The sequence below is a fragment of the Mycteria americana genome, chromosome 9 (genome assembly GCF_035582795.1).
Source record: "Mycteria americana isolate JAX WOST 10 ecotype Jacksonville Zoo and Gardens chromosome 9, USCA_MyAme_1.0, whole genome shotgun sequence".
Classification (NCBI taxonomy): Eukaryota; Metazoa; Chordata; class Aves; order Ciconiiformes; family Ciconiidae; genus Mycteria; species Mycteria americana.
The window spans coordinates 5,943,281-5,956,287 of record NC_134373.1 but is presented as its reverse complement, the minus strand read 5'-3'; the positions used below and the strand labels follow the sequence as shown (position 1 = coordinate 5,956,287).

Genomic DNA, 13,007 nt, shown 5'->3' with positions numbered 1-13,007 from the left:
ACCTCACACCTACAAAGAGGACAGTCTGCTGGCTGCAGGCTCATGCTGGTCTGGAGACTAGTCCCCATTCCCAGGGCATCATTTCCCCGCAATGCTAACGTGTCCCAATTTTGCAGCTGCTGGCCCAGCCAGCTGAGAACCACGAGGAGCTGACTGCCCGACAGCACATTGCTGACCAGCTGGAGAGACGGTTCATACCGCGCCCGCTCTGCAAGAGCTCCCTCATTGCCGAATTCAATAATGAGCTGAAGATCCTGAAAGAGGCAGTGCACAGCGGGTCTGGTAAGGAGGGAAGGGGAGAGCTAAGGGCCATCAGCCCAAGCTGGCCAGCTGGCTCACCCGTAAATTAACTTGTGAGGCAGACCTGCCTGCTGCCTAGGAGGAGGATGGGGTAATCCACCCACACCCCGACAGCCTGCCCCTCGATCAGGCCCTATGCCCAGCCCAGCCTTGCCACTGGACAGCCAACAGAAGTCCAGGCTGGTTGTGAAATGCACCTTGTCGTGCCCATTTTTTTCCACTACGTTTGTGTCCCATCTCCCAGCAGCTGCCCGTCACTGTCACAGCTGGCTGGTGCAGCCCCAACGCACGACGCGGCAAACTGCTACCCACATCTCTGTAAATCCAAAGCTGCTCATGTAAAAATGTCTGTCTGTTTGTCAGCAGCAGATCTGTCTCCTCTTTTCTCCTCTTGGTCTCTTTTTGATTTTTCTCTTCCCTTACCAGCGTGCCACAGATCAGCGTCCCCAAGCTGACGGTGCCCTGAATTCTCTCTTGCATGAGGGGACACTTTTGTCCTGTAAACAGTCACCCTCGTTGCCACGAGATGGCAGCCACTGCTTACATGCAGCAAGAGATTTTACGTGCTTTGTTCTTAAGAAAGGAAAAAAACTTCAAAAGAAAATGCCTCAGCCTTTTTTTCCTTGTAATAATTTTCCTGGTAATAATTTGCCTTGTTCCTAAATGTTGAAGCTGATCTGGAAAATATGGCACTAAGATTGAGGGAGCAAACCAGACTGCATAAGAAAAACAGACAGAGATTTTGGAGAGATGAAGTGAGCCAGGGCAGCTGTGTCTGTTTTATCACCTCTGCCAACCCCTGCCCCACTAGTCCGGGCAGAATCCGGTGCCCGACGTGACAGGAATGCTTGGCTGGTTATTGATTTCCAGTGCCATCACTGACTTGCATTTGGTTTTCCCGCTCTTGCGCAGCTTACCAAGGGAAGACATCTGTCAGCACCGTGGGCACCTCCACCTCCGCTTACCGCCTGAGCCTGGCCACCATGTCCCGCTCCAACACCGGCACTGGCACTGTCTGGGAGCAGGACAGCGAGCCTTCCCAGCAGGCCTCACAGGACACGCTGAGCCGCACGGATGAGGAGGATGAAGAAAGTACGTGGCTACTGATTCGAGCTAAGCCCCCAGAACTGAAGATGTTTTCTTGATGCCCCAGAGGATGGCTGGGAGGGGAAGCCAGTTGTCCCTGTCCCAGTGTGAACAAAAGGCCCATAAAGGCACGAGGCTAAGAAACTGGTGTGGTTGCTACACAGTTCATGGTGTTAAAGCTCGGGTCGTAACATACCTCCTCGTTCCCTCCTGAGCTCTGGGTAGGGAAAAGGGAAGGGCACAGGCAGATTTTAGTGTATGAGACCTCGGCTGACATGCAATCCTCACAGTGCTGACAAGGCGTTAGGCAATCAGTCCTCTCTTTGACCTTCATCATGACAGTAGGCAGGGGCTGTGGCCGGCTCTGTAGTTAGGATCCTGTTCCTGCAGGATCTTAGTCCTTCCTGCTCACCACTTCTGTCCAGGCGCTCTGACATGGAATATGCTGTCCTTGTGCTGCATGGGATCCAGCTGTGGCTCTCTGCAGGGTGGAATGTCTGTGTGCTTGTGTCACTCAATTAACAAAGAGGAAATTAATCCTTAAATGTCCTGACAACAGAAGCTTGATCTCCTTTTTGGGCAGCTGGCAAGTTCTAGGGTTGCCAGGTTTTGTGGTGCCAGTTTAGAAGGAATGGGATGGTGAATCTTTTGGGGACTAATTTGCGATGACCTGAATATTGCTCTGTCATTTCAGCTGAGTATCATGTTATTCTTGGAATTTTGCCTTCTCTCTGCTTCTGAGCTGTCCATCTGCTTCTGAGTTGTCCATCACTGAGAGCCAGGGTAGAAAACTCTGCTCATATGTCACCAGGCATCATGTCATCCCTACTTTAGCAGGGATACTGTCTTCTGGTGCTGCAATGGTTGGTTGCCTCAATGCCTGAAACTCAGGCGCTTCACTTCTGTATTTGAGGACTGCTGACTATTCCCCAAAGACATTAAACAAAAAGAGTGAAAATGGGTGGCTCAAAAGAAAGGCCTGTGCACTTATGGCAGAATTGCCTTTTGGGAAGGCACAGTTAGCCTGAAATTTTCCAGGCTCAGCCCAACTTTATTTTAGCTGGGTTCATCACTAAACATTGTACAATCCCGGCAGTATTGCACTGCTGATGCATTGCTCAGATACTCACTGTGGCAAACTCTGGTTTCAGCCTCAGATTAATTATGAGCCACTGTGTGGAACAAGGAGTGCTGTCTTCCTGTTTGCTTGCGGCAGTGTTACCTCAGCCCTGCCTTGGCTTAATGCTGCCATAAAATATTTCAGTATAGCAAAATTGGAAAAGGTAAAAAAGAAAAGAGAAAATTACACAAAACTTCCCCTTTGTTTTATTTGTTTGTTTGTAATTAAAAGTTGTTGTGGTAAAAACCACAACGGAGTCATTTCTTTCCAGGTACTTTGTATAATTTGAAACAGCACTGAAAATTTGAAGCTGTCCTGATCACAATCCAACTGTCTGCATAATTCAGTTGCAGTAGGATGTATTTGACTCAATTTATCCAATTTTTTGGTGATATTTTAAAATATGTGTCCCAAAGGGTGTTAAAGGGTGTCAGTTGTGCATTTTGCTGTTATATATTTTATCTTCTGTAACAGTGCTTTACTATATCATAGCAGCAGTTTATTTCACACCAGCAAAATGTCCAGTTACAACTTTTATGCCAGAAAACACTGTATATTAACACACAATTTATTAATCACAGGCATTAAGCCCTAGCGGAAGCTGAATTCCCCAAACACGTTTTCCTGAGAGCCGTATAAGCTGAAAGCGTACATAAATCCCTGCCCCTTGTGTGCTGGGTTCCTCATCCTGCAGAGTTTTATGCATATGTCTTTCTGAACTGCAACTGTAAAATCTAATGGAAGTATTCAAATTTGCAGGCTTGGGGTCTTGGTAAGTAAACGCTGGGGACACCTTTGGCATCCTGTTATCTCTTGCCAACTGTAAATATGTGGGTGGGGTTTGGGGCGGTTGTTTCCTCTCCTTTCCTGTTTTTTCTTTCTTGCTAGATGACTCCTTGAGCATGCCCAGTGTGGTAAGTGAACAAGAAGCATACCTTATGGGTGCCATTGGGAGGAGGCGGTTCTCCAGCCATCTCTCCAGCGTGTCTGCACCTCAGGCTGAGGTGGGCATGTTACCCAGCCAAAGGTAACACCATGGGCTTTTCACCTTTCCCATTATATTCAGAAATTTCAGCAGAAATGGCGCAGGTATATTATGTGTACATCGGAGATGTGGGGTAGTAGAATCCGTGCCAGCATAGTGATGCTAAATTTATTCACCCTGACATAGTGTTGGACCAAGGGTGCAGGGTTGGAAAGCAAGATTTTCCAGGATGATCTGTGTTGCGTAAGGTCCATAAGAACAAGCTGTCATCCATAGAAATCTTCCTCTTAAACACTTTCAGAAACCCTCAGCACTATTATTTTCCTCTGCTACTACCATGGATAGCAAAAAGAAAGAACATGATTTTGGGGTTATGCACTGAACCAGGGGACCGTACACAATCTGTGTAGGGAGTGGGGAGGAATCCTGAGAAGCCGGGAAGGGGGGCAGAGGCACCCTGTTTGATTTACTTCGTTTTCTTCCATGTAGTCTTTGTCCTTCCTAGAACAGTAACTAGCTCATCACAGAAACTGAATGTCAAGTTTAAAGATGGCATTTAATACTGTTTAAAACCAGAAATATACTTGTTGATAGAAATAACTTTGAATGCCTTATTCCTGGTTAACATGGAGTGGTGAGAAAGAGATTGGAATTTGGGAAATGTACATCTTTAGAAGATGTAGAGAGAAGTTTTGCATTTAAATGTGATTTTTTTTTCTAAGTAAGCAATGTTTATTGTTTTATTTGTCTGCAACATAGTTATCCAAGGATATCTGACAATGGACAGATTAATTTATGTTATTTCCTTTGAACCTTTAAAGAATAAATTCTACGTTATCTCTTGACCAGCCTTGTAAAATCAAACAACATTGTTCCCTCCCCAGTCTTGCTTGGAATTAAAGAAATAACCTTGATACATGAAGGAAAAGTAACAGCTGTGGTACATACCAGCAGAGATAGGAGAAGTGATTTACAAGAGAGAGGTTACACAGATTTTATCTTGGAGTTTTCACAAAAGGGCTTACAGGAACTCATTTGACTTTTGAACTCAATTGATTCAGTCCCTTTGTTTCTTGAAAAATTAATATGCAAGACTGCATTTTCCTCAATCTTTCACTACCATCTTCAATGCATAAACTTCATAAGAGTCACAGTTGACTGATAGCAATGTTTGCTTTGTGCAATCCCAAGTCATGGTGATGCCGAGAAAAAAAGACTTTAATTACAACAGAGCTTTGCTCTAAGTACATGGTATACCAGGAGAATCGCTTTTCATCTGTGTAGGGAAAGTACAAGTTCAGCAAGCATAATCATAGTCCACAACGTCATGCCCTTTTTAGTTATGGATGGTCGCTGGGCTTTCAGACTGCCTCAAAAATGTAAGCTAATTAATGTTAAGTAATATTATTATTGCTTTCCTGGTAGCCCAGCAGACTGCTTGCTTTCTTCCATGTTTTTCCTATGGGCTGAGAAGGCTGCTCCTGCCCAAATGGCTGAAGTATAGAAAAGCAATGTGATTGTGTACTCGTTTGCCAGGGTCCACACCAGCTGTTTACTTACAGTTTCACTGCACTACGAGACCTTGTTTTCCAGATGTTTGTCCTTAGAGTCGTACCAGAAGGAGAGTGGTCTATAGCTCATGGGAGATAGGTTAGCCCTCCCTCAGGAAGAAGTGGCTCTTGGAGAAGGGGGAAGAAAAAAGCTTTCTATGAAGCTGGAAGTAAATAGAACCAAAATAAATGAAAATGCTGCAGGAAAATGGCTTTGAAAACAGTTCCCTGCCCTTATTTCCTGTGGAAACACATCCTACCTAACTTCTCAGCTCCCCGATTCTCAGCAGAGATGTAGAAGTCTCCATGTAGCGTAAACTCCCTCCAAAGACTGCTCCTGTTATCAGATGTTCTTTCAGCTCCTCTGAGTCATATATGTGCTGTTGAGCGTGCGAGACCAATTAATGTTACCGTCCTTTTTTTACTTTTTTATTCCGTTGATATTTTTTCCCTTGAAAACAGAGACAATCGCATGCTTTTTGCATTTTCTTTCCCTAAATTCTTAATCTCCCTGCCCCTCCTGCAGTGAACCTAATGTCCTCGATGACTCCCCGAGCCTGGCCACTGAGGGCAGCCTCTCTAGGTACAGTGTTAACACTACCTGTCTGTCAGTGTGTGTGCTGGGAAACGAGCCGTTTCCAATCTCCGCTGTCTCTTCCCCTCACCTTTTGTCGCTCTTTCCATCTCTGTCTCTTGTGGCTCATTGATATTCAGGCCTGCAAGTCAAAGGTGTAGCAACCCACCTTCAGTTTTCAGCTTTGATTGCCAATAACTTCGAGGAGGCTACGGGGAAGGGGAAAGAAAAAGCTGTAGCAAGTGAAGCAGCGGTCTGGCTGGCTAGCCTCGGGGTTTTCCCCTTGTTTAGCAATTGCTTGAAAGGCATGAGAAAGATTATCCACGAGGCATTAGCTGTAGCCTGTTATAAGCATTAGTCTGGAGGCTTATATAAAACAGAGACATCTGTTTTTCCATTCATCTCACAGTGCTGTCACCACAAAAGACTTAATAACAATATCAAGCTGTGTTCTTTAACATTCACTAATAAAACTAATTATGATAACTCCTGTGGAATATAGTTCTCTGTGGATGCTTTACAGTAATTCTCATTATTTTTACAAAGTGTTTCCAATTCTCAAATGACAGCTTTAGAAAGCTTGCAGGTGAACACCATTAATACATATTTAAAATTGCCCTGTCAGTGCCGGAGTTCAGGTCTAGCTGTTCCCCATTACCCGTGGACAGGGGAGTTTGTGTGCAAACAGCGTTACGGCCATGCCTGTCAAATGGGTCAGGAGTGAGCTTAGAAGGGAGGTCTGCACCTTTAACAGCCAGCTCGGTCGTGTTAATCATCCTTACTGTCCTGCTGCTGTTCTCGCACCTCTCAACCCATCATCGCGAGGTCGGAGAGCTGTCATTAGTCCCAAGAGCATCTCTGTTTCCTTCCAGAAGAACACAGCCCCTTACGTTGGCAACACAGAGGGTAACACACTATTTCATTACTTTACCACGCCAGCTGAAGATGTGGATATGTTGAGAGGCGTTTGTGTGAATGATTTTTATTTTGCTAGCTTGGTTTTAGATGTCAGCAGTGGCTTTTTGGAGTGGGGACAGGCTGCTTTGTTCGTTTGTTCATTCTTCTCAGCTGACAGATGGAGAGTTTATCATTGGCGGTGTCACTGAGATCATCCCATGATTCATGGTGTCCTTTGTGTGCGTGAATCCTGCTTTAGCAGATCGGTCTCTAATTGCTGCTACTGTAGGAGTGGCGTTAGGAAAAGACATCGGCTTGTTGGCAGAGGCAGGAATATTGCTATCTGGCTTTGTGATAAAGCAAAATGGATGGCATGGTCATCTGAGCATGTTTTGGGGCCTAAAGAGAACAGAAGTCATTCAACCAAAGAAGTTAAGTGCCGTCCCTTAAGTAGAACTAAAAACTCACTACAAGTTGAGGAGGATGAGGAAGGAGAAGGTCCGTATCTGAGCTAAAGCCATAATGGCCTGATACCAGGTTACATCAGTGTTGAATTGGAAATGTTTTGATCTTGTTAAGTGGGGGGAGTCACTTCTAATAACAGTGGTGAGGCTGAGGAATATGAGACAGCTAAGTCAACAGATGAGCTCGAATGCAATAATTTATTTTGAACCCTGAAATGTAATCAGCTGTACAGTGGGTTCCTACTAATTTCTGTCACACCAATTTTCGCAAGGGACCAGGACACTGTATCCTCCACTCGGCTCTATGGTACAGAGATTTCCTTAGGCAAAGAGGTTAACAGATGTACTTGGGAGTCAGTTCTGTTGAGTTTTATTATTCTTTTCAAGGAGCGGGCACTAACATCTGATGGAGGGGCAGCAGGGCTGCAAAGCCTGAGAAAGAATGATGACAGGGAAATACTGCAAATTCTTACAAAAAGGCTAGGTTACAGTTCTGTAAGGAAGAAAAGATGTTTCAACTGCATTGTTAAATCTGCAAATTGGATTCCTCCTCTAAAGGACAGAAGTAATAAAGCAGACGCTGTAGGAGCTTATTGTGCTGTGGGGATCATAGCACAGAATAAATATGTTTTTATATTCAGGAACATTAGTTTTGAATAAAGCAGGCTTGGGTTTTTCTTACATAACTTTGATTTTGGCTGGAGCACAATGATCACAACTGTTTAGGATTGCCTTCTGAATTCAAAAGCTGATGTTCAGTCATAACTGACATAAAGAAATAAATCATGTGGAGACTAGACCCTTACGGAAAGTAGGAGTTTTAAATAAATTAAATAAATAGTGACAAACACAAAAAAGAATAAAGTCTGTTTCCCTTTGTTCTATAGCAATTAGAGCCAGCCATGGAGAAAAGCAGGGAAAACAGGAAGGGGACAGCATGTAAGTGCTCAGAAGTAAATAGACAGCATGGGGTACAGGGCTGAGGAGCATGTGTCCAGCTTCGTGATTTGCTGTGGTTATAATCTGAGAGGTGAGGATATTTTCCCAAATCAGAAAGGAAGAAGAATGAGAAGTCACTGTAATGGAAATCTGTTGCACAAACATATTTTCCTTTAATGTTTGTCGTTATGCCTATCTTAGCTTAATGGTGCCTAATAGGGAAAACCAGAGTGAATTCACATTGCCAGGGCAAGCGTAGCAGATCTAACAGTAACTGGGCTAGGATGTGTCTGGGAATACAAGAGCTGGACTTCATCCACATTTTAACCCATTCTCCACTGGCCTTTGTCCACTAACTCTCTCATTCAGATGTCTTGGGACACAAAGTGTGTACGTTCTACCATAATGGCGTGGCAAGCATGTACACCTTTTTCATAGACGTTTAAACTCCTTGCTTCCTTTGTCCCTCTTTGTTTTCTTCTTTTTTCTTTCTTTCTTTTTTTTTTTTTTGGCTGCATGGTTTCTTGTAATTCATGAACATCATTTATTATAATTGCCAACCTGATAAAGTTTCTTTTAGCCCCCACTGTGTGACTGCGCTGTCATTTCTTGTAGTGCTGGCAACATGCTTCCACGAAGCTGGGTTTGTTTGATCTTTTGCTCACCTGTCTCTGCCCTAACTATGTAATGGGAGTAACATTATTGTGAAGATAAAACCCCTGACAGAGATACTCAGAGAGTGACAGAGCACCTTTGTGATGGGCAGGAAAAAAATCTGTTTTGTTATTCCCAAATAAAGCTGGTTTCTGTACTGCAGAAAAACTCTCCTTATCGATCACATTGCCACAGGAGGGAAACGTACTGTCAGCTGAAATGGCATTTGATTCAGTGTTCCTTGACTGTGTCCCACGGGCTGCCAGAAAAACAGTATACTCCTGGTCAGGTCTGGTAAACAAGGAGAGACAGAAAAGGAGGGAGGGAGGGCTACACAGAGCCAACAGTCTGCCTGCCACACTAATTTTCATGGAAACAAGATCAGTAGTGCTGTTCTTTGATGTGAAAAGAAACCCTCACAAACCCTCATAAGTGAAGGGTTATATCTGAAAATTCAGTCACTCATCTGAAATTTGCAGTCTTTATGATTCTCTCTCTCTTTCCTTCCCTTCTTCAATATTGGGGGATAGAAGGCAAAAAGACAGCCACAGCAGGACTGTGCTGTGCGCAGGCGGCTCTGCAAAACTTGGCTTCTCTCTGGTCCACCATTAGCCTGCAATAGATATCTGCAATTTCAGCTCGTAAGATCATCCCAAATTATACCAATTTGTGTAATGATTCAGTACTGGAAATAAACATCCACCAGCTCACTAAACTCATTTCACTTATGATATAAGCCAGGCTGAAAATCCCAGACTCCAGCAGGAAGACACAAAGTCCAGCCTTTCTTTTGCTCACCTATTGTTTGTCTTCAGTGCACAGATTACTCCATGGGAAGCGGTTTTTTCCTCATGTATAGCCTCTGTGCCCTCATGCGGTCCATGTACTCCCTTTATCTAATGACTTTTTCAAAGTGTTTTCATGATGCATGTCAAATGAGTTTGTTTCACCACTATAAACAGTGTTTTGTACTGCATATAATCGTAGTCTTTCTGCTACAGACATTTATGTCTCCTCAGTCATAGAACTAAGAGTTACTGTTCATCAGAAATTGTAACAGTATTCTCAAAAGCTAGTCCAATAGAAAATTATTTTTTCAAGACCTTCTCTAGCTAATTCCTACTTAATTCACATACCAGTAACTACTCTAAAAACTTCTTAAAATTCAGAGGAATACGTTTTTATGTAATCCTAGAAACAGAAGATTAAGACAGTTCTCCAAGCCATAATTTCAGGTAGTCTGGATCACAAATCTAAAGACTAATTTAAGTGCAGTCTCTTTGCTTCACTAAGGAATGATATGTTGCTTCTGGACCTACCAGTCATATGTGCTGCTGTCATTGTCTGGGTCAAGGACACAGTCCTACTAACAGGAAGTAACTTTGAAGACTCTGCTTATTCATAGGCGGGTGTTTGCATTATGTTTAGGATGCTTTGTATGTAAATCATGTCAATACCCTACGTAAAAGCTGGAAAATATGTTCCAGAGACTGGTGATCTCATTTGGAAGAGCTGTCTGAGGGAGAAAAGGACTCAAATATATCTTGTTTGTTCTGGCTTTGAGCTTGCAGAAGCTTTTCTGTTTTTTTCCAAACCACTGCAGCTGTGGTGAGATTGCCAAGGGCATGCCTAGGCTTATTAGGCTGTGGCCAGACAATCAGAAGAGAAACAGCTTCAGGGTCTTAAGATGTCTCTCTCCTTGAAGTTACCCGTTGTCTCCCCAGCAGAGCTGGCAGAAACACACGCATATGGTTTAGTGCAAAGTCTGGCTGTAGTTTAAACCGATAAGGGAGGAAGGAATAGGACTTTCAGGTCAGGCAACCAGACTTTGACCCGAAGTAGACCAGGAAGCTCTCGTGTTCTGTTCCACCAAACCTTCTAAGGGCAATAACTTCTGGCAACGTGAAGAATGAGCTGTTCAGGGGACAGAACTTTTTAAGCCTCTCCACAGACATCCTCCATGTCTTGTCTGACCATGTCCTTAGGTTTGTCTCCTTCCTCCGCTCCTGGAAGGTCAGGTGATAAACCTTCAGTCTGTTGGTGGTACTGAGCTCCTCCAGGGAGATCCAAGGAAAACATCTAGAGAAAAGAATGTTGTTTTCCTTTAGATTAATGCAGGCCAAAGGCAAAATGGATTGTAATACTGAATCTTCAACAATGCATACCAGATATAGCTGGAAGTTGCTTAAGCAGGATGTGTGGCTCAGTGGATTCCAGTCTGTCCCAAATAAGCAGCTGCCTGATTTAAAAGAAGTCCATCTTAAATGTAGTTGCTATTGTAACCATATGTCTCTCGGACGTAGTTCATTCAGCTAAAATGTTTTGTGACCGCTGTCTGCTAAATGACCAATTTTTAACTGTTTGGAGGAATACAGTGCTTTGATAAAAATGAGGGGAGGGTGGTATTCTTATATTAAGTAGATTAAATGGTCAGTTGAATGGTAGGATGAGATGGTATGTAGCTGAGTGTGTTTTATTGCTAAAGATTCTTTTACTGCAGATTTTCAGATATTTTGTGCCAAGATATTAAAAACTAAAAAGCTGTGTTTCTCTCTCTATATATATATTTTTCATGTTTACTTGTCTTTTTTGTTTGTTAGCCACAAAAAGACTTAAGGCTGCAAGTGTTGAGTGTGGGGCCTTGTTCACATAACTCATGCATCCATTATGTGAATGGATCCTTTGTCACGTTGTGTTTGTTTTTTGTTTGTTGACTTAAATTGAAATTAAAACCAGATGACAAAATTGTGATGAGGCTGTGGAGTCTATTTGGGAGGAAAAAAAATAGCTTTTACAACATTGTCCTTGAAAAAGGAAATGCAAACAAGAGGCTTTTGAGCTAGGAAGCTGATATTCTTGCCTTTATTGACGAAGCCCATGTGGCAAAGGATGCAGAGAAGTGAGTGTTGCTCAGCGGGATGCATCAATCAATGACTGAAAACTGAAATCTGCAGTTATTTATATCTGGATGCTACCTGTGCGTGGCCAAGTCCTGAATGCCATGACTCCACCTCCCACCCTCTCCTAAGCCCTGGAAGCCACAACCCAACAGACACGTCCCCCCCATCCTTCAAAGACAGTATTGCTCTTTGAAGTGACTGTGCCATTAGTGGTTGGTTGGTTGGTTGGTTTGTTTATTTATTTATTTATTTTAGTCACAATTGCCAGGACACCTACTAGTTAAACAGGGTGCTTCTGTGCTTGGCCTAATGCTGTCAACATCTAACAGGGTGGCAAGCGTGCAGAGCGAGCCAGGACAGCAGAACCTTCTTCTGCAGCAGCCCCTGGGGCGGAAGAGAGGCCTACGGCAGGTGAGAACATGGGGAGTGAACAAACCTTCTCTCCTGGTTGAGTTGGTTTGTTTTTTCTTGTCTGTGTCTGTTTTGAAATGAATGGTGGATGCGATATGTCCCTTTAACCTAACTGGTGATACACTAGTGCAGTCAGTTGAGTTTGCAGGAACTGAAGCACACGTCATAGCTGTGAGGACCGACAAATCCCTAAGAGAGGAGGTGCACTTTGTTTTGAATTCCCCAATCTTTTCCTCTGCCGGCTTTTTTTTTTTTTTTTTTTTTAAATTAAACGATGGTCACACAATCTGCCTTGCATTACATTCAATATTGAAGCTGAAAAGGCACAAAACCCAGAAGTTCATATAAAGATGTCTGAGCCATGGAAACTTTAAAACATATATCTGCTAAAAGCAGAGTGAGTGGACATCTAGAGGAATAGGCAATGATGATCTGTTCTCCTTACAGAGGAGAAGTCGTGTAATACGTGAACATACATCAGCCTAACTCTTTCTTCCAACGTTTAGCTTCGACGACCACTGCTGTCACGTCAGAAAACTCAAACGGAACCTCGCAGCCGTCATGGAGCTCGACTTTCAACCACGCGGAGGAGCATCCAGCCAAAACCAAAACCTAGCGGTAAGGCAGTGCTGCATTTCCAGAACCAGCACTTTGTATTTGAAAGTAGAAAATACTACGTTGTTGTTTTAGCTTAAAGGAAAAGTTAGTATGTTTGAAGAGTATGTAAGTTGTTTTCATCGTAGAAATAAGAGGTGCCATGTTTTACTAGTTTGTGCTTGGTTCAAGTTCGCAATGAAGTTATTACCATCAATTTGCTCTTCGATAGCCTATATTAAAGTGAAGTCCCAACAGTTTTATCCTTTTTCCCTAGTAAGCAGATATCCTATCAGAAAATCACCCCCTCAAAACACTTTGATGGTTTCTCCACAGGTTTTCAAGGTGAAACTGGACATGGACAATGAATTATCCTGTCTCCTAGAGGTGTGGAGAATTTAGGGGACAGGTGTCCTCCATTCAGGATGCCTTGTCCAAAACCTCCAGATGTGCAAATCTTGAAGCTGCTAGTGGGAGCAGTAGAAGGAAGGAAATTTCCCATCATTTGCAAGCTTAGCAGTTCAGAGCTTTAA

At 43.4% G+C, this 13,007-nt stretch overlaps 1 protein-coding gene across 3 annotated transcripts in view; it reads left to right on the top strand.

The window, feature by feature from the left end:
* UNC80 (unc-80 subunit of NALCN channel complex) overlaps positions 1 to 13,007 on the top strand; it is a 132,478-nt gene that overhangs the window by 117,245 nt on the left and 2,226 nt on the right. For 2 of the 3 annotated variants that reach the window (XM_075512555.1, XM_075512556.1), the window contains 6 exons: positions 117 to 282; positions 1,213 to 1,392; positions 3,395 to 3,533; positions 5,568 to 5,624; positions 11,799 to 11,880; positions 12,387 to 12,498. In XM_075512555.1, the coding sequence (XP_075368670.1) occupies positions 117 to 282; positions 1,213 to 1,392; positions 3,395 to 3,533; positions 5,568 to 5,624; positions 11,799 to 11,880; positions 12,387 to 12,498 (736 nt within the window). The remainder of the gene's footprint in view (positions 1 to 116; positions 283 to 1,212; positions 1,393 to 3,394; positions 3,534 to 5,567; positions 5,625 to 11,798; positions 11,881 to 12,386; positions 12,499 to 13,007) is intronic. The other variant, XM_075512557.1, reaches the window with a different exon arrangement.